The sequence below is a fragment of the Oryx dammah genome, unplaced genomic scaffold (assembly GCF_014754425.2).
Source record: "Oryx dammah isolate SB20612 unplaced genomic scaffold, SCBI_Odam_1.1 HiC_scaffold_29, whole genome shotgun sequence".
Classification (NCBI taxonomy): domain Eukaryota; kingdom Metazoa; phylum Chordata; class Mammalia; order Artiodactyla; family Bovidae; genus Oryx; species Oryx dammah.
In genome coordinates, this window is record NW_024070213.1 from 104,352,199 (window position 1) to 104,371,259 (window position 19,061).

General features: G+C 36.5%; 1 protein-coding gene across 1 annotated transcript in view; it reads right to left on the bottom strand.

Moving 5' to 3' along the window:
* Positions 1–19,061, bottom strand: part of TMTC2 (transmembrane O-mannosyltransferase targeting cadherins 2) — a 434,311-nt gene that overhangs the window by 84,665 nt on the left and 330,585 nt on the right. The window contains exon 9 of the mRNA XM_040234484.1: positions 12,192–12,273. Within this exon, the coding sequence (XP_040090418.1) occupies positions 12,192–12,273 (82 nt within the window). The remainder of the gene's footprint in view (positions 1–12,191; positions 12,274–19,061) is intronic.

Sequence of the window (19,061 nt, forward strand, 5' to 3'; positions counted from 1 at the left end):
GTGCACTCATAAAAGAGACCCCAGAGAGCTCCGCTGTCCCTTCTACCATAGGAGAACTAGACAGAACATGGCTATAAACAAGGAAGCGGGCCCCAGACACTGAGTCAATCTGTGTATAATCTTGGGACTTTTGGCTTCCAGAACTGTGAGGAATAAATTTGTGTTGTTTGTAAGCACAGTATTGTGTTACAGTAGTCTTAATGGACTAAGGCATGAACTTAGTCCACTTTCTCTTAGCAAAACAAGATCTAGTCAAAAATTATTTTTAAAAAAGTAGATTCTCTCTGTTCTCTGCTAAGTGACTTCAGTCGTGTCTGACTCTGTGTGACCCCATAAACAGTGCCCACCAGGCTCCTCCATCCACAGGATTCTCCAGGCAAGAATACTGGAGTGGGTTGCCATTTCCTTCCATCTCCATGCAAAAACCGGAAGCAGAGATAAGAAAAGGAAAGAGTAAAACTAACAGAAAACTAGTCTATCCTTCTTTCGTCATTCTTGTGTTAAAATATTGATTGGCCACCTTCTTTGTGTGAGGTACTATTTTCAGTGCTGGAAAAAGGTCACCTGGTTATATTCAAGATTCTCTGGTTTTTGAGTCTCGGGTTCCTCACTTCTTTAACAGGGATAACCTGTGTTATCAGAAGGAGTAAATGACATAGCATGAATAAAACTGCACAGGGTGGGGTGGGGGCTGGTGCCTTTCCTCCTGTCTTTTCTCTTCACTCCCCTCTCCATGAGCCCCCTCCCTCCATCTGCTCCTTTCTGGCTCTTTCACTGTCTTGGTGACTGAGCTGCCCTTCTTGAGGTTTTCGAGTAGGTGATTATGAGAGCTCCATGGGTATCTCCACCAAAATCTCAGCATTCTGGGTCTGTGTCACCTTTGTGGACCCAACAGACTTACATTTACTTAGAGTGAATTTTTAAAAGCATAAGGCCATAAACATATCATGGGCTGGAGATCAGACAAGGTTCAGACCCTTACTAGGCATAGGGCCTTCAATACATCACTTACATTCTTGATACCTTAAATTCTGCATCTGTAAAACAGGCATAATGTTATTTTTTGCCCAGTGTTAAGATTCCTGGAGTGACAAAACATACATAAAAGCACCTACAACTGGGTCAAAAATGCAAATGTTTGAGACTACACCTCAATAATAAGAGTACTAGCATTAATGGATATGCATGTGCCTGGCATGACACCAAGCAGGTTCCTTTATGCATATTCTCCAAACTTTGGAGTCTGGCCATGCCATAATACTTGAGTTTATTTAATTATCCTAATACTGTGAAGCATCTTATCATCCTTGTATAGCTTTTAACAGTAGTATTAATTTCCTTTTAGAAACATAATGAAATGTAACACCCTTTGGGTGCAATGGCCTGAATACTGTAATCCTAACCCCCAAGGTGTTAGGAGGTAGCACCTTTGTATGGTTATTAGGTCATGAATGCTCTCAGATTTGTGTCCTCATGAAAGATGGCTCAAAGAGCTTCCTCTTTTCTTCCACCAAACAATTTTACAAGGGGAGGTCTGCAACTCAGAGGAGGGCCCTCAGCAGACAACGCTGGCACCCTGATCTCACAATCCCAGAATTGTCAGAAATTCATTTCTGTTGTTTATAAGCTACTCAGTCTGTGGTATTTTGTTATAGCAACCTGAATGGACTAAGACAGTGAGTCAGACCTGATGTCATTTTGGAATCTCAGAAATACGGTGTTAGGAGCATCTTCCATGTGGGGAAACGGGAGCACTGAGAGGTTTAGACATTTGCTTACAGTTTTATGACTAACAAGTGGCCATTTGTATGACAGTGAGGTCAGGCTGGGTGACACAAGATTGCTGTTACCACAATAAATTGGTTTCAAATGTGTTTTATGAAAAAAGGTTTATAAGACTCAACTATACAATACGGAGAAGGCAATGGCACCCCACTCCAGTCCTCTTGCCTGGAAAATCCCATGGACAGAGGAGCCTGGAAGGCTGCAGTCCATGGGGTCGCTGAGGGTCGGACACAACTGAGCGACTTCACTTTCACTTTTCACTTTCATGCATTGGAGAAGGAAATGGCAACCCACTCCAGTGTTCTTGCCTGGAGAATCCCAGGGACGGGGGAGCCTGGTAGGCTGCCGTCTCTGGAGTCACACAGAGTTGGACACGACTGAAATGACTTAGCAGGATACAATGCATAAGAATCATATATTGATTATACTTAATATAATAAGAGTTTTAGTTTTAGTGTTTATATTTTAAGGAGCATTTTATATTATTTCTATAAAAAGTAATTGCAAATGACATTTAAAAGGGCAGTAAGTAGTGGATTCAAAGTAGTAAATATTATATGTATATAACATTCTTACTTATTCTCTTTCCTCAAAAGAAAATTCAGACAGAACCAAGAATGGAATGCTGATAATAAATGTATGAATTTTATAAAGATTTCTCTCTCTTATTTTTAAGTCTTTTATGGCTTCAGAGTAAAAGGTAAAAAATAACAGATGAACAAAGACTGTCTCATCATTCACCGAAGGCTGGACCTTAAATAAGTTGTCCATGTTTGACAAGATAAATAGAAATAGTCTTCTATCTCTGAATACCCCCATAACGATAAAAGGTGAGTGATTCCCAACTTTCAGTGCATTTGACACATGTGGTATCACCCACCAATAAAGCATCCATAGATGTAAAATATCTGTATTTATCCCTTACACTGACATAGAGATGATGACAGTGCAACGTTGTAGTCAGGTGTGTTTCAGTTCAGATGCTGCCTCTACATTAAACAGCATTGAAATCCTAGGTAATTTGCCTTATAGCTTGATGACCTCACCTTCCTCACTGCAATTGGAGACAGGTAACCTCACCACTTAGCTCTTTTACGGGTATTAAAAGAGACGCTACATGTGAATTTCTTAGGATATAAAAGCACTTAGTAAATGTTTGTACTATTATTATATTTGATGAATTCATCAAGGAAATACAGTATTTAAGAGAAATCAGACAAGATGCCTTTCTCTACTTTTTATTCCTTTATCACATAATTCTTAATGTCTTAAACTTTATATATTGAGTTCTATTAAATTATTTTTGGATAATTATTTGGCTCTTATAATATTTTTCCTATCTTTTCTACAGACTGAGCAATAGATTAAGATGCTTATTCTTTCACATTTTGCTAAGGTATTAATTACTTCAAAAATTAATATGTTTATTAAAGAAAACAAAATTAAAAATATTAAACCTGTACTCTGAGTTAACTGCAGAAGCCCAAAAAGCTAAAATTATTGACAGTTTTCCTCATTTTAATTTACTTATTTTAAATGATATAGCTATTTTGTATAATTTATGATTCTTCATGTACCATAATGTATAATAGATAGTTGCCTCTGTTATTATTATTCTTTATAAATTTAACCTAGGATTTATAATATTTCCTCAAAAGGGAATAACCATAGTTTATTTAATTATTTTTCTTTTGGGGGCATTTAGATATTTAAAAATTTTTTTCCTCTAATAGCAATGCTGTGCTCCAATTACTTTGTTGATAACCTTAAACATAGAAAAAAATTTAGTATTTTCCTAAGATATATTACCAAGAGAATAATTATGGAGAATACATGCTAGAGCCACTGGAAGGAATCCATTGTTACTTGAATTTGATTTCTAATGAAATTGTATGTTTACCTATCTTTTTAATTTAAATTAAATTTATTTATTTTAATTGGAGGCTAATTACTTTACAATATTGTATTGGTTTTGCCATACATCAACATGAATCCACCACAGGTATACACGTGTTCCCCATCCTGAACCCCCCTCCCTCCCCTCTCCCCGTACCATCCCTCCGGGTCATCCCAGTGCACCAGCCCCAAGCATCCTGTATCCTGCATCAAACTTGGACTGGCGATTCATTTCATATATGATATTATACATGTTTCAATGCCATTCTCCCAAATCATCCCACCCTCTCCCTCTCCCACAGAGTCCAAAATACTGTTCTATACATCTGTGTCTCTTTTGCTGTCTCGCATACAGGGTTATCGTTACCATCTTTCTAAATTCCATATATATGCGTTAGTATACTGTACTGGTGTTCTTCTTTCTGGCTTACTTCACTCTGTATAATGGGCTCCAGTTTCATCCACCTCATTTGAACTGATTCAAATGTATTCTTTTTAATGGCTGAGTAATACTTCGTTGTGTATATGTACCTATCTTTTAAAACTTGTTATATTTCTTCTTTTGAAAATTATTTGTTATTCTTACTATACCCTTTAGTCTTTGTGTTCCGCTTCACTCATAGTTTTATAGAGTTTCTCACATCTTAAGTAGCCCTATCTTTTACCTTTTGCTTCTAAATAAACTATTTCCTACCATGTAACTGTCCTTTAACTGTCTTGTTTTTTTGAAACACATAAATCACATAATTTTCCCTTTGTTTTTGGTTTGTAAGCTTAGCTAATTCTTTCCTTATTTCTTCATATTTTACTCTTGGGAAAGTTTTAATTCTAAACGTCTCTGGAGAGTATCTCACATAAAATGTACATTGGTATGAAGATTAAATTATATTAAACTACTAAACATATTGCTATAAAAGTGAACTTAAAAATAAAAAAATCTTAGGCAAGAAGTAAATTGCTTGGAACAACATTTAGAAAAATCCTGTTCTAACTGCACACCTGTGAACTGCCTGTACTGTCCTTGAACAATAAAGGTACACAAAACACTGATATTTTAGCAAAATATTTTAGTCTGAAGCACTGAACATAATTGGAATCTCCATGTAATTTTTGCAAAGGCTAAAAACGTATATTCATTTTTAATCAAGAAAATACCATTATTTAGTTCCTGATTTAACTTTTCAATTACTCTTATAATTTCTGAAGTGATTAAAAATGAAGTGCTACAACACAACCAATTTCAGTTCACTGTCATATTCTATATTAATTATGAATAATAAAAGCAACCACATGCCTCTCACCAATTCAAGCCATTAAATAGTTTTGAGGCTTCTTTAAGTGTTCACTGATGAAAAATCAAAGCCAATGTTTTAATTATTTCTACCTTTAACTATTTAAAAAGGGACTACTTTTTAAAATGAAATTTAATATATATAAATTATTCTGAAGAAAAATAGTCTATGATGGTGACAGTAGAAAGTTCTGGACTTAAAAGTTGAAAGAGCTGGATTTTCAAGTTCTTCTCCCACCATGGACATATGTTGAAAATTTCTGATCTGAGAGTCACTTGAAAATTCTGAACTTCTATTGTCTTAGCCAAATGTAATTGCAATCCATTCCTACCTCACAGAGGTTAAATAATGACCAAACAAAATCAGGGTCAGAAAACACTGAGTAAGATCAGAAAATGTTAAGACAAATGTAATAAGTTCTCAGGATTCTAAACTTATTGATAGTAATGATTAAAAAAACCCTATAATTCTAGCCTTAAAAATACATCACACTTCTCTGTAGGCCCAAGATGAAAAATGATCAGCTCTCATAATCTGGATGTACTTCAGTTTGGATGTATAGTCCCTGTGTTTCTTAGCATCTAACTATGGTTCTAGTTCTATCCTTGAACTATTCCCAGACATACGCTATGCCTTCTGCCTCAAGCGTTTCTCTGGTTTAATGTTCTTCATTGCATCCTCTCTCTCATACACTTTTGTCTAGAGAACTCCTACTTATCATTTACATGCATCAGGCATAGCTCTCCTGCACCCCAGCCACCCAGGTCAAGTCCCCCTAGTTGACAGTTTGTCTCCTTTTAAAAACTAATTGTAATTACAATTAAATCATTATTTTTATAATTTGTGCCTCCTTTTCCAGTTTTCAGTCTACAGTGGAGCCTGTCTTATTCCCTGTTGTACCTTTATGACACTGGGGAGAATCCTGCTGCCCCTCCCAACCCCCACCCAAGCACAAGGATCTCTCCATCTCCCTTGCCTCTTGTTTGTAGAAAAGTTCAAGTTTCTCAAGTTTCATGAGTCACAAAAGAGCAAGCTCAAGTAGTTAATGATCAGGACAATAGAGTCACAGAATCTTTCACTTTCTGATACACATTTTTTGAGTTGTTTTACAGATATTATAACTAATTGCCCACTGAATTCTCCAGGCAAGAATACTGGAAGGGGTAGCCATTCCCTTCTGCAAGGGATCTTCCCAACTTAGGGACTGAACCTGGGTCTCTCCTACACTGCTGGCAGATTCCCTACTGTCTGAGCCCTAAGAAAAGCCCCAACTATAACTACTACCAGAAAGGAAAGCTAACTGAATGATGACCAGACCACAGCCATGGCATAAGCTGCTCTATCTTGAGCAGAATGAGCCTCGAGAGAAAGGAATTAACACTACTGTTCATAATAATTGATAACTCTGTGGGTGTCAGAATAATTGTAGCTTGCTCTGCTCATATATGTAAGCAGGCAACTAAGACTGTCAGCAAAGACATGCTATAGAGCCATGTCAACACCTACTACTCAGAATATGGTGCCCTTAAGTCAGCATGAAATTTCAGAAGACAGACTTTCACCCCTAATCTCATAGAGACAGAATAGTGTCTGACAAATGGGGATTTGTAAGACTCGTTTGCCCCTTTCCTGTTTGTCTATTTCTTTTCTGCTTAAACCTTATAGAAATGAGATCACTAGAACATTTACCCTAATTCCTGACTTATGCTCTACTGAATGCCCACAATACATTGCCTAACCTGTTGATTCTTTCCTAAGATTAAAAGAAGAATAAATGATTAAATAGTTAAAGAATGACTAGCTTTCTATGCCCAGCAGCCCCCTTAGCAATTCTGCAGGCAGACAACACAGGCAAGAGAACACCTGAAGAGATCATGAGGAGTCAGCTAGCCTGCACGCAATGGAAAAAGATGCAGAGCTTGACCTCTTGCCTTGATGATTCTCAGAGATCCTTTCCCCCTTTTGCCCGGAGAGGGTGGGATGATATGGGAGAATGGCATTGAAACATGTATAATATCATATAAGAAATGATTCCTTGCAGGATACAGGATGCTTGGGGCTGGTGCACTGGGATGACCCAGAGAGATGGTATGGGGAGGGAGGTGGGAGAGAGGTTCAGGATTGGGAACATGTGTACACCTGTGGCGGATTCATGTTGATGTATGGTAAAACCAATACAGTATTGTAAAGTAAAATAAAGTAAAATTAAAAAATAAATAAATAAATAAAAACTATCATAGCTAAGCAGAATCTTCTGAGCTGCTTTCAGGACATGAGTCTGCCTTCTCCCCAGATAGTCAGCCTTCTGATTAAAGCAGCTTTTCCTTTCTACCAGTACATGCCTCTGGAGTATTGGTTTTTGAGCAGCAAGCAGTCAGACCTGAGTCTGGTAACATTTATGGTGCCTGATAAATATTGAGTTGGAGGAAGAAGATCAGGATGAGTCACTATAGGGACTTCCCTAGTGGTCCCATGGCTAAGACCCTGGTCCCAACACAGGGGCCCTGGGGTTTGATCCCTGGTCAGGAAACTAGATCCCACATGCCACAACTAAGAGTTCATAAGCAGCAACTAAAGATCCCACATGCAGCAATGAAGATCAAAGGTCCTGAATGCCACAACTAAGGCCCAACACAGCCAAATAGGTAAATAAATGAAATGTTAAAATCTTAAAAAGGACTCATCATTATATAGCTGAATCCTTGGAAATGAACATCACCGAGAGAAAGGATCAATAATAAAGAAAAGGAGGCTAAAGTCTTTGCTCCTAGAACATATGGTTAAGAGACAGATAGGAAAAGAAGAACCATCCAAGATCTACATAAAGAAGTACTTCTTATTAGAATTTGTCACAATCTGCTCCCTTTTAATTTTTTATGCTTTGGTGCTTAATATCTAATGACTTGATATCTGTCCCAGATTTATGCATAGTAGATACCTTAGACATACTGACTTTAGTTTTTCAGTCTACATCAAATTTACTAGTATGTATTGTAAAAAAAAAAATTACAAAATATTCTTTCTGACAAAATGGTTTTCCAGTAATCCTTTAAAACACAAAACAAGACCAAGAAACAAGGAGGGACTTGTCTTGACTTTCATTCTTTCGGCAGAAGCTTCCTGTTGGAGCCAAAAGAAAATTTATGGAGAATCCCTTCACTAACAGGCACAGAAGAGACATCCAGGCACCAAATGCTCACTTATTAATAAATTAAATTCTCTAAAGACCAGATATGATTTATTTTATGTGGACATGGAAGTTCACTGTAAGCTTGAAGAGATATGAATACATTATACTAGTACCAATAGCATAGTTTGAAACATATTTCTTTTACATTCCTTAAAATTTCTGATGAAAGACCAGTGAGAAATTAAGTATATATTAGTACCAATGTGAAGTATGACTTGGCAAACACTTTGGAAGCCCATATCAATATTTTCACTTTATAGATGAATCTTAATCCCAGAGACTATACGTACCACATAGGCTACATTTAACTAACTTATTAAATCAGTTTTATAAATCTTCTTAGCTTTCTTTCCTGAAACTCAACAAGATGAAAAAATGGCAATCTCTAATGTAATCCCTTCACCCAAGGCATAAAACTAGTGGGTTCAAAACACAAATAACATTATAATAACACTTTTAAATACTGCCTTCTAACTGCCATTGCAGTCACTATAAATTCCTATAATATCCTCTGTCTAGTCCCAACTGGATAGCATACTCCAAGTCACCTGTACCATTAATAAGCTAAAACAAACAAACAAACAAACAAACAAAACCCCACAATCACCAGGCAGAGTAAATTTCCAATAGAACAAAACTCACCCACTCTGGCATGTTCATTACCATTTGCAAAAGCATTAAAAAAAAGACTCAAAACAATATTTAACATTTCATATACATTATACAAATATTCATTTAACATTAATATTTCATTTAAACTTTTATTTTTAAGCTGAAGGGTCATTATTCATTCAATCCATGGGCATAAATACCCTTAAGAATATTCACAACCAGTAAGTGGGGAAAAAAAAGTGATATAAACACCATAGCATGTATCCTCTTGGACAAGGAGTAATACAAAATTTAACATAACAAATTTTCAGTCAGTTTTGGAACCTGTGTCCAAATCTAAAGTTAACTGAGCTCAGCATTTATTGTGCATTATTGTGATATGGTAATATGCTGGATATTGATGGTACAAAAATGAAAAATAGGTCCTTCCTGTTAATTACCTCAGAATTTTCTAAGGAAGGTAAATATATAATTTCATTATAAATATTTACGTCCCCACAACTGCTCTCCAGCAGCCTAAGCCACCATCATTCTCGCTTATGAGACTGCAATCCAGTTCTCTTTGCGCTACTCTGATCCTTCTCTAATCTTGTCTCACCACATGTTTCCTTCCGTTGCTCTTAAAATAAAAAGTGAACTCCTTAGCTTGCAAAAGCCTCCTGGGCTTGGGGGCTCTAGCTCTGCCTCCTCTCTAGTCTCATCTCCTCCCACCTTTTTATCAGGTTTAATAAGCTCTGGTCATAGTAGCCTCTTTCTTTGCTGTGAACACAAGCTTGTTCTTGCCTGTGACCTTTAAACTTTGTTTCTTTGTCTGAAATGCTCCTTTCTGGCTCTTCAAAGAGTTGCAAAATTTAAAATATCAGCTTGGATTTCAAATATCACCTCCTCAAAGATGTTTCACCTGACTATTTGGTTTCAAGAATTCTTGTACTCTACTTCCTATCATATCACTTTCTGAAAAGGACATCATCCTATTTATTACACCTACCCAGCACAACTTCTGTTCTGAAAATAGAACAGTGCTTTGCATCTTATACAAATTAAAATTAATAAAAACTCTTCGCTAAGAATTTTAAGTTGTGATTTATATGAATTTGACATTCTAAAACTGCACAAAAGGGCTGACAAATCCAAAATACCCATCTACCTACCCAGCCACCTTGTGTCTGTCTACAATAGATGCTTTGGGTCTATCTAATTGTGTCTATTTACAATGTTGTCAAAAGAAATGGAATATGTATTATAGGAGAAAAGCAAGGACAGTTATCAAGGGATGCAAAATTTAGTTACTTACAACTAACTTGGGCAAAAACTTCATCTGTCTAGGTTTCAATCTACTGATTTGTACATCAGAGGTTACATTAGATAAATTTAAAAGAACTTTTCAGTTCTAAATTTTACTCATTTGAAGAAGACTTCTTCTAAATAAAAACTTTAACATTCCCTTAAATGTACATTTTAAAATAACTTGAACACAGTGAGAAGGGAGTATCAGGCACTCAGTTATGGGTCCTGTGCGTTTGTAGTTATTTTGCCTTAAGTACTCTTTTTTGATGCCTCATTTTTTGACTCCTTTCCATTTCCTATTCCAGAGTGGGGAAAAATACTGAAACTATCCATAAAAGCATATTTAATTATATAGTCATCCCTCCCTTAGAAAACTATGCCAAAAATTTTTAAAAAACCAGAGTACTAAGAAGAATTAGTTTTACACATTCACCTACAGAACATTTATCACTATTTTTCTAATAACTTACACAATAAAGAATCTATTGCATTTTCTGTTAAAACTAAATCAAAAAATTTCTCCTGCAAGTAATACTCCCTATTAACACCCCAGGAAAAAAAAAATTCAGGAGAATATTGAAACATACAAATAAATTAAAAGATTAGTAGTGGGTAAAGACAGAAAAGTCAGAATAAGGGAGCGAATTCTTAAAATTAATTAATAGTATTTTTTTTCTAGTGGCATTTCAAATGAAGCAATGATGAAGGAATTGGTTGTGAAAAATCTAAAGTATATATATAATAAAATTATGGGAAAGAAGCTTAGATGATGCAGTAAGTAGAATTAGTTTGAGGTACAGAAAATGCAAGCAGAAAGATAGGATTAAAAAAAAAAAAACTATTTCATAAAATGACAAGAGGCCCCTCAGCACTCCAAGAAAATAATCAGGGAATTACTTTAGCTCAGTAGGGGTACCCAAAATAGTATGCATGTGAAAACCCTAATTTAAAACACTTCATATAAGAAAACTTGAAAAAATAAATTCTGCAGTAAACTTAAATTAGTTGACTACTATCTTAACATGGCAATAAAATTATATTGTGAAAGAAAGTCAGGGGTGGTGATGCAGTTAGTTGCATGAAAATTACATGCTGTGCTATGCTGAAAAGATAAAGTATCATCACAACCCTACATTTATAAACATATACACACAATATAAATAAACAAATGAACTGATGGTTAATTAAGTGTATCCTCCATTAAAAATTTTTCATTTTCCACACTCATAGCCCATCACTGATTCATTTTTACTAGCTGGAAAATAGGAGAAGGAATTTAATATCATACAAATATATTAGTTTTATTTCCTCAAGATATTTCATTCCCATTCATCTTTATGTTTACTACCTGATAATAACTTAACACATCAAGTCAATAGTGGTAAAAAAAAATTCTTTTTCCAAGGGATCAGCAAAAGTAAATGCTTCTCAGCTCCTTGAAAGCTATTGTAAATGCAAATAAGGTAGAAATCTACATCTTACCCGACACCAAACCAGCTACATACAGTGCCTCACGGAACACATGACTCACTGCTGAGGACAATGTGGAGTGTAACAGATTTGTTACATAAGTTCATTCTGGACTGGTTAAGATAAACTGAGGTTAAACCTAGTGAAAGACACATCCTTTATAGTCTACAGTTTTTATCCTTGACCCCAATCTCAGGCCTTTAGAGGCTGGGGTACTTCCAAATCTTCCAGAAAGCAAGATTTTGTGGCTAAAATATAAGACTCTAAAACTTCAAAATATTACATTCAGTGAATAATATATTATCATTTAGAATGAAAAGAGAACTAATATTAATATTTTAATTATATACCATGCATCAGGCAAGGAGTGAGATGATTTGCTGATGAGACCTCATTTAAACTCCAAACTGAACTGGGGGGGTGGGGAGGGACTGAAAATACCTTTCACCACTGAAGTCCTATGAAAATAACTAAAACATAAGTCATAGCCCTTGTTATCATGACTGCTTTGAACAAGAAGGCAAGAATACAGCTCAAGGCTATATCTGCAATGGTGAAGTCAATGTTCTCTCAAAGTGTTCTTTACCAGTGCAACCTGAATCTCATATCAGCATTCACTGTAATTGTGGGGGACATGGAAAAAACCATCAACCACTCACCATAATGCATGTAACAGTTTCCTTTGGTGGGGTCCAGCTCAATAGCCTTCAAGAAGAACTTTTCAGCCTCACTCTTACGACCCTTGAAAAACAGAGAAAATGGATGATTCAGCAGCACATCGAGAGGGATTCTTTACCTCCTGAGCCCATATGAGGTAGACTAATGTCTACCTGGTATGCATCATCAAAAAGCAGTGCTTTGTTTTTATCTAAATGGGATGATTGAGCAGAATGTGTTGACAGAGAAGACTGAAGTCAGAATCCTAGAAACATCAAGATCAGAAGAGACAGAGTGAGTTCATCAAAGATGTCACAGAGAAGAACCAGGAGAGCAGGAGAAAAAAGGGAAAAAATGGTTTCACGGAAACCAAAAGGATGAGAGAGTTTTCAGGAATGGTGGGAAACTTGTTTTCATTTTCTATTTTATTTTTTCCCTTCAATTTACGTTGTCGACATTCATTCATTCATTCTTCCTTGTAAAGAATGATGATCATTTTAGCTTTTGAGATGATTTTGTCCTAATGTTTACTTTATATAGGAAGAAACTAAGTCATAATTTGTTGAATCTCAAGCAAATCCTTGCTGCTGTCAGTCAGGACTACAACATACATAAATCAGGATTTAGTCTAAAGCTAGATCTCCCTAGCTACAGTTTTAAGTAAACATTAGCATCAATATCAGAAGAAAATAAGCAAAAAGTAGGAGCAAAGGCTTATATGTAATAAACTGATTTTTCATGAATTAATAGCATAATCCAGGCAGATTCTAAAACTAGACATTCTTTGCTGTGTTGTAGTTTCTGAACCAAAACTGCCTACAGAGTAACAAAAAGGGGGTGACTCAAGGTAAGAGAAAAGTCCAAAGAAGACCCTTCCTAAAAAAGCCCTGTCCTGTGTGGCAAGGGTAAAATGAAGATCTATGTTAACTGGGTAGAAGCAAGTCATGGGTGGTGCCCAGAAGCTGTGGGTCTAAAGCAAAGAGAAACAATCTCATCTGATCGTTCCTTCTAATTCATACACTGTCTACCACATTAGCTTCATGTGATGTTTTTCTTTCCCCTTCACATACATATTTTTTAAACCACTGTTAAGGAGATAATTATTCCAAAGATAGAGGTATATGATTAACCTAATATTCTACATTTTATGCAACTTTGACTCATGTCTCCAAAAGACCTCTCCTTTTTGTTTATTCATTTTGCTTAAAAAGCTCATTCTGTTGCTCTTTTACTCACCCATGATCAGCTAGTGATAACTATATGATCAGACCACTGACTTTCTCTTTCATTTTACTAACGATACTAATGTCAATAACTCCTCTTTAATTTATAAGAAACATTTTGCCAAATATCCAATAATTAAACATTAAAAATTCTTCTGCGATATTTCTCACAGTGTTTTAACTTCAAAGGAAAGCAAAAGCAAAATACTTGCTACACATATTACCCTTTCTTGAAGTTAGTAAGAATTAGCAAGAATCTTACCAAGATAGATTCCCTAAATGATTAAATAATTGTGATGATGTAGGAAGTCTACAATATGAGTTAAGAGCACAGATTTCAGGAGGCAGAGCAGCTCTCACACTTTTGTAGCTAAATGACCCTTGGAGAATAATTTCATCTATAACTTTCTTTATTACAAAAAAAGAGAGCAGGTGGAGCACAGAAGATTTTTTAGGGCAATGAAACTATTCTGTATAGTACTGTAATGACAGATAACATGTCATTCTACATTTGTCAAAAACATATAGAATACACAGCACAGAGTGAACCCTAATGTATACTATGGCCTTTAATTAATAATAATGTATCAGTACTGGCTCATCAGTTGTAACATGTACAAGACAAGTTCAAGTTAACTCAACCAGAGAAGTGTAGGAGGATAAGAGACTATATACCAATTCTGTATCTTCTGCTCAACTTTTTTTGTAAACCTAAAAGTGCTCTAAAATGAGCATTTATTATTTTTCAATACAATGATAATAAAATCTATTTCATGTGATTACAGAATTATCTGAAAGGATACACATGAAGTATTGTTACAGTAGATAGGCATATTCTATGCTTATAATAAATGTTAACTTATTTTATTTGTAGAATGTTGTTATTGTTCAGTTGCTAAGTTGTGTCCAACTCTGTGACCCCATGGACAGGCTTCTCTGTCCTTCGCTATCTCTTGGAGTTTGCTCAAATTCATATTCATTGAGTTTGTGATGCCATCCAACCATCCCATCTTCTGTTGCCCTCTTCTCCTCCTGCCCTCAAACTTTCCCAGCATCAGGGTCTTTTCCATTGAGTTGGCTCTTTGCATCAGATTATCAAAGTACTGGAACTTAAGCTTTAGCATTGGTCCTTCCATTAAATATTCAAATTTGATTTCCTTTAAGATTGACTGGTTTGATCTCCTTGCTCTCCAAGAGATTCTCAAAAGTCTTCTCCAACACCACAGTTCAAAAGCATTAGTTCTTCAGTGCTCAGCCTTCTTTAGTGTCCAACACTCACATTCATTCATGACTACTGGAAAAACAATAGCTTTGAATATACAGACCTTCATCTGCAAAAGTGATGACTCTGTTTTTCAATATGCTGTCTAGGTTTGTCATAGCTTTTCTTCCAAGGAGCAAGCATCTTTTAATTTTATGGCTACAGTCACCATCTGCAGAGATTTTGGAGTCCAAAAAAATAAAATGTCACTGCTTCCACTTTTCCCCCTTCTATTTGCTATGAAGTGATGGGATGGGTGCCATGATCTCAGTTTTTTGAATACTGAGTTTTAAGCCAGCTTTTTCATTCTCATCAAGAGGCTCTTTATTTCCTCTTCACTTTCTGCCATTAGAGTGGCATCATGTGCATATCTGAACCTGCTGATATTTCTCCCAGCAACCTTGATTCCAGCTCCTGATTCATCCAGCCTGGTATTTCACATGATATACTCTGCATATATATACATACACAGTATGCAATAAAATACAGAGTTCTGAATGACAAAGACTATATCTTGCTTTATTCAGAGCCTCAAAACACATGGTCAGTCTTTAAACCATCACTGGAAAATAAAATACTAAGAACTTGCACAAGAAAATAAAAGAAAGATACAAAATGAAAACTATCACTGGTAAAGAGCCTGGACAAATGTTTTATACAAAAATATAAAGGCGTCTGTGAACTTTATTCCACTTAAGTTTTAAGGACAGAAGAGAAGAGAGTGGCTCACTTATCACTGTCACAGTAAACAGTGTAGTAAAATCCTTATGTGTACAATCCACTGGCAAAGCAGCAGTGGTGGTGGTTTAGTTGCTACATCATAACCGACTCTTGTGACCCCATGGACTGTAGCTCACCAGGCTCCTCTGTCCATGGGATTTTCCAGGCAAAAATACTGGAGTGGGTTGCCATTTCCTTCTCCAGAGGATCTTTCAGAGCCAGGGACTGAACTCAGGTCTCCTGCATTGCAGGAAGATTCTTTACTGACTGAGCTAAAGCAGCAGTGTATAGCTTTAAAAAATAAATCAAAATTCAAAGGCCAGTCATCTCAGGTTACTCAAATGAACCAGGTTATTAAAACAGTGAGCCCCTACCACCTCCTAGATGCAAAACAAATATATCGAAGGCCAGAACATTCTTTTTTGTGGGAAGTAGCAAACCATGACTGAAGCGACTTAGCAGCGGCAGCAGCAAACCACCAAGTAAAAACCCATCTTTCTACTTTGATCACTATTTAGTCAAGTGCCAAATTATGTGGAAAATAAAGTCTCAGGAGAGTATATAAAATTTAAGATTCAACCAGATGCATAAGCCAACCAAACACACACATCACTGGATCATAGGAAGGGTAGTAGGGAGGTAACACTGAGTTTAATCAAGTTTATTCTTTTCACTAGTACTGTTTTAGAGGGACTTCGGTTTAAAAAGTAGAGAAGAAGGAAAAATCATGTCTCAGCAGGTTTTTTCTTGGCATCGTTTAGATTATGTCAGCATTTTTACAAGCAAGCATTATGGAGTAGCCTCTGGTTATACAAAACCCCTCATATCAACCATCCTTACTCATTGCGTGTATTGTTTGGGGTGTTTGAGAAAACCAAGAAAAAGGGACTGTGGTCAGTGTGACAAATAAGGGAAATGTGAGTGGAGTGGCTTCCACTGGAGTCGTTTCCACTGCCAGGTCTATGACTTATTGGCATATTCATTTGTTTTTTTTAAGTTAAAATTTTATTGAATTCCTTGTGCTGTACTAAGTAGTACGGATACTCAACTGAACCACACAGAGTGTCCCTTCCAAGTCTGAGTTGCAGGAAGTACATAGAAAACAAGTAACCCAATAAGCAAGGGAGTCAGCTAGAGAACTGAGTGCTAACAACGACTTTCTCTGATTCTCATTGAGGGATCTGGCCTGGAGCCGAACAAACCTCTGTTTGAATCTTGCTGCCTCTATTTATTTATCTGTGTGACTCTGAGTATCTTTTGTAACATCTCTGAACCTCTTTTACCTCACTTGGAAAAATGAACATAATACCAATTTTGAGGGGTTGCTAAAAATTGTTAAGTCAAGGGGAAATTACTGGTTTCAGCAATTTTATATAATCGTCTGAGATTTTTATTTTCCTCATAATTTGGCACTTGAGTAAACAGTGATCAAAGGAGAAAGATGGGTTTTTACTTGGTGGCATAAAAAGCTCTGACATTCTTTGATTTTTCTCCTATCTCCTCGAAAAAAAAAAAAAATCATTATTTCCACCTTGAAGGCCACTATCTGGTTCCTAATTACCAAAATTCAAAAATACTTTGTAGAACTTTATGTTATGGTAGAAACTAAACTTCACAATTTTCCTATAAAATGTCACTCATTCCTATCACTTTTCCCTTCCTCCAATAAAAGACTCTTCCAGCTCACATCTTTAATGTTACTATAGATTTCAGATTTCCTGATTTACTTGTCAACTTTGCAGCACTTTACTGAGTATGAAAAACACAGACTCAAGATTAGTGTCATTTAAATTCATGAAAACAAGTATTCTCAATCAGAACTAGTCTTGGCCAGGTCCTCTTCTGATTGGCAGCAGTAAAACATACACATTAACGTAAATATTCAGTAAAGTTTAGATAGCCTGTTCTACAGCGTCTGATTAGTTTGCAGCACATTTATTTTGTTTTCTAATTAAACTGGATGCTACCTTCCCTGCTCAGAAACAGGCGCCCACCTGAGCAGGTATACAAGGTAAACAGTATCTCTTTCGACAGCTGATCAATGCTTTTTCCAACTACAAAATAAAGGAATATAAAAATAGATACTTACATAGTAATATTTACACATACACAATTCCTCCCAAACCTGGAGTTAAGGACAAAGTAGGACTTAAGGAAGCACTCAGGAATATTAAACATGAGAGAACTATATACTATTAATGGCTTCAGCTTGAACTGTCTCATTTTTAAAAGTTAACCATACACCAATTTTTTTACTTATTTTTAGTAGCAAATCACTCATTACATCTACCACCCTACACACAAGTGTGTTTTGATGCCACAGCTTAGAAGTGCTATTTTACTGAATGACCTGAAAATATCAAGATTCTACATTCTTGCATGTATATATTTGTAATGTAAGTAGCAAACTAATCTTGTCCTCTAAACTAGATTACTCCCTTAAGACTTTACTTTTTCATCTATAGCCATCCAAATATTCTATAAATATAATTATCAGTCAACAAATGAACAGGCCACCACTATTTTCTCGTACATAACTTAATAGCATATAGTAACTCTTTAGTTATTCACGTGGTCACATTTTCAGTAAACTACAGAGCTATGAATAAAGCAGTGATTTCTCCACTTTACATGTGGAAACTGTCACACGAGCCAAGGTCTGTGCTCTGCTATGCATAGTCGCTCAGTTGTGTCCAACTCTTTGCAACCCCATGGACTGTAGCCTGCCAGGCACCACTGTCCATGGGGATTCTCCAGGCAGGAATACTGGAATGGGTTACTGTGCCCTCCTCCAGGGAATCTTTCCAACTCAGGGATTAAACCCAAACCTCCTGATAAACCATAAAAAGTGGTCCTCAGACTAGCCTGATTCTCACCCAAATATTCATATCCCAATAAGGGATTACTTGTGTCTTCAGCATTGGTAGGAACACCAGTTGCAGCCATGGGTGTTCAGTCGTACCCAACTTTTTTGCAATCCCATGGACTATACAGCCTTCCGGGTTCCTCTGTCCATGGGATTCTCCAGGCAAAATTAAGTGGGTTGCCATTTCCTTCTCCAAGGACCTTCCTGACCCAGGGATCAAACCCCTGTCTTCTGCATCTCCTGCATTGGGAGGCAGATTCTTTACCACTGAGTCAACTAGGCAACCCAGTAACATCAGTTGGAATAATACAAAAATTAAACCAGAGGATTTTCCTTAGGTTGCCCTACTCCTATTTAGACGCTGCTTTAAGTTTACTATAGATGAATCTCTTTCTGCAATTGTGATCCAGCAGTCACTTTCATACATTTTGTGTTTATTTTGAGGGAATGTCTGATGATGATAACGGTTGGCCATTCATTCAAACGTGTATCTACGTAGACAAGAAATAAGAAAGGGAAGCAGCCAATAAAATGGATCTAAAAGCTTATATGGGCTTCCCTGGTAGTAAAAAATCCGTCTGCATGGCAGAAGACCTGGGTTCTTCCCTGGAGAAGGGAACGGCAACCCACTCCAGTATTCTTGCCTGAAGAATTCCATAGCCAGAGAATCTTTTTCTAGTGGGCTGTAGTCCATGGGGTCACAAAGAGTTGGACACGACTGAGCACGCAAAAGCATATATGCATGCTTAGTGTGTGCATGCTCAGTCCCAAGCTCCTCTGTCCATGTAATTTTCCAGGCAAG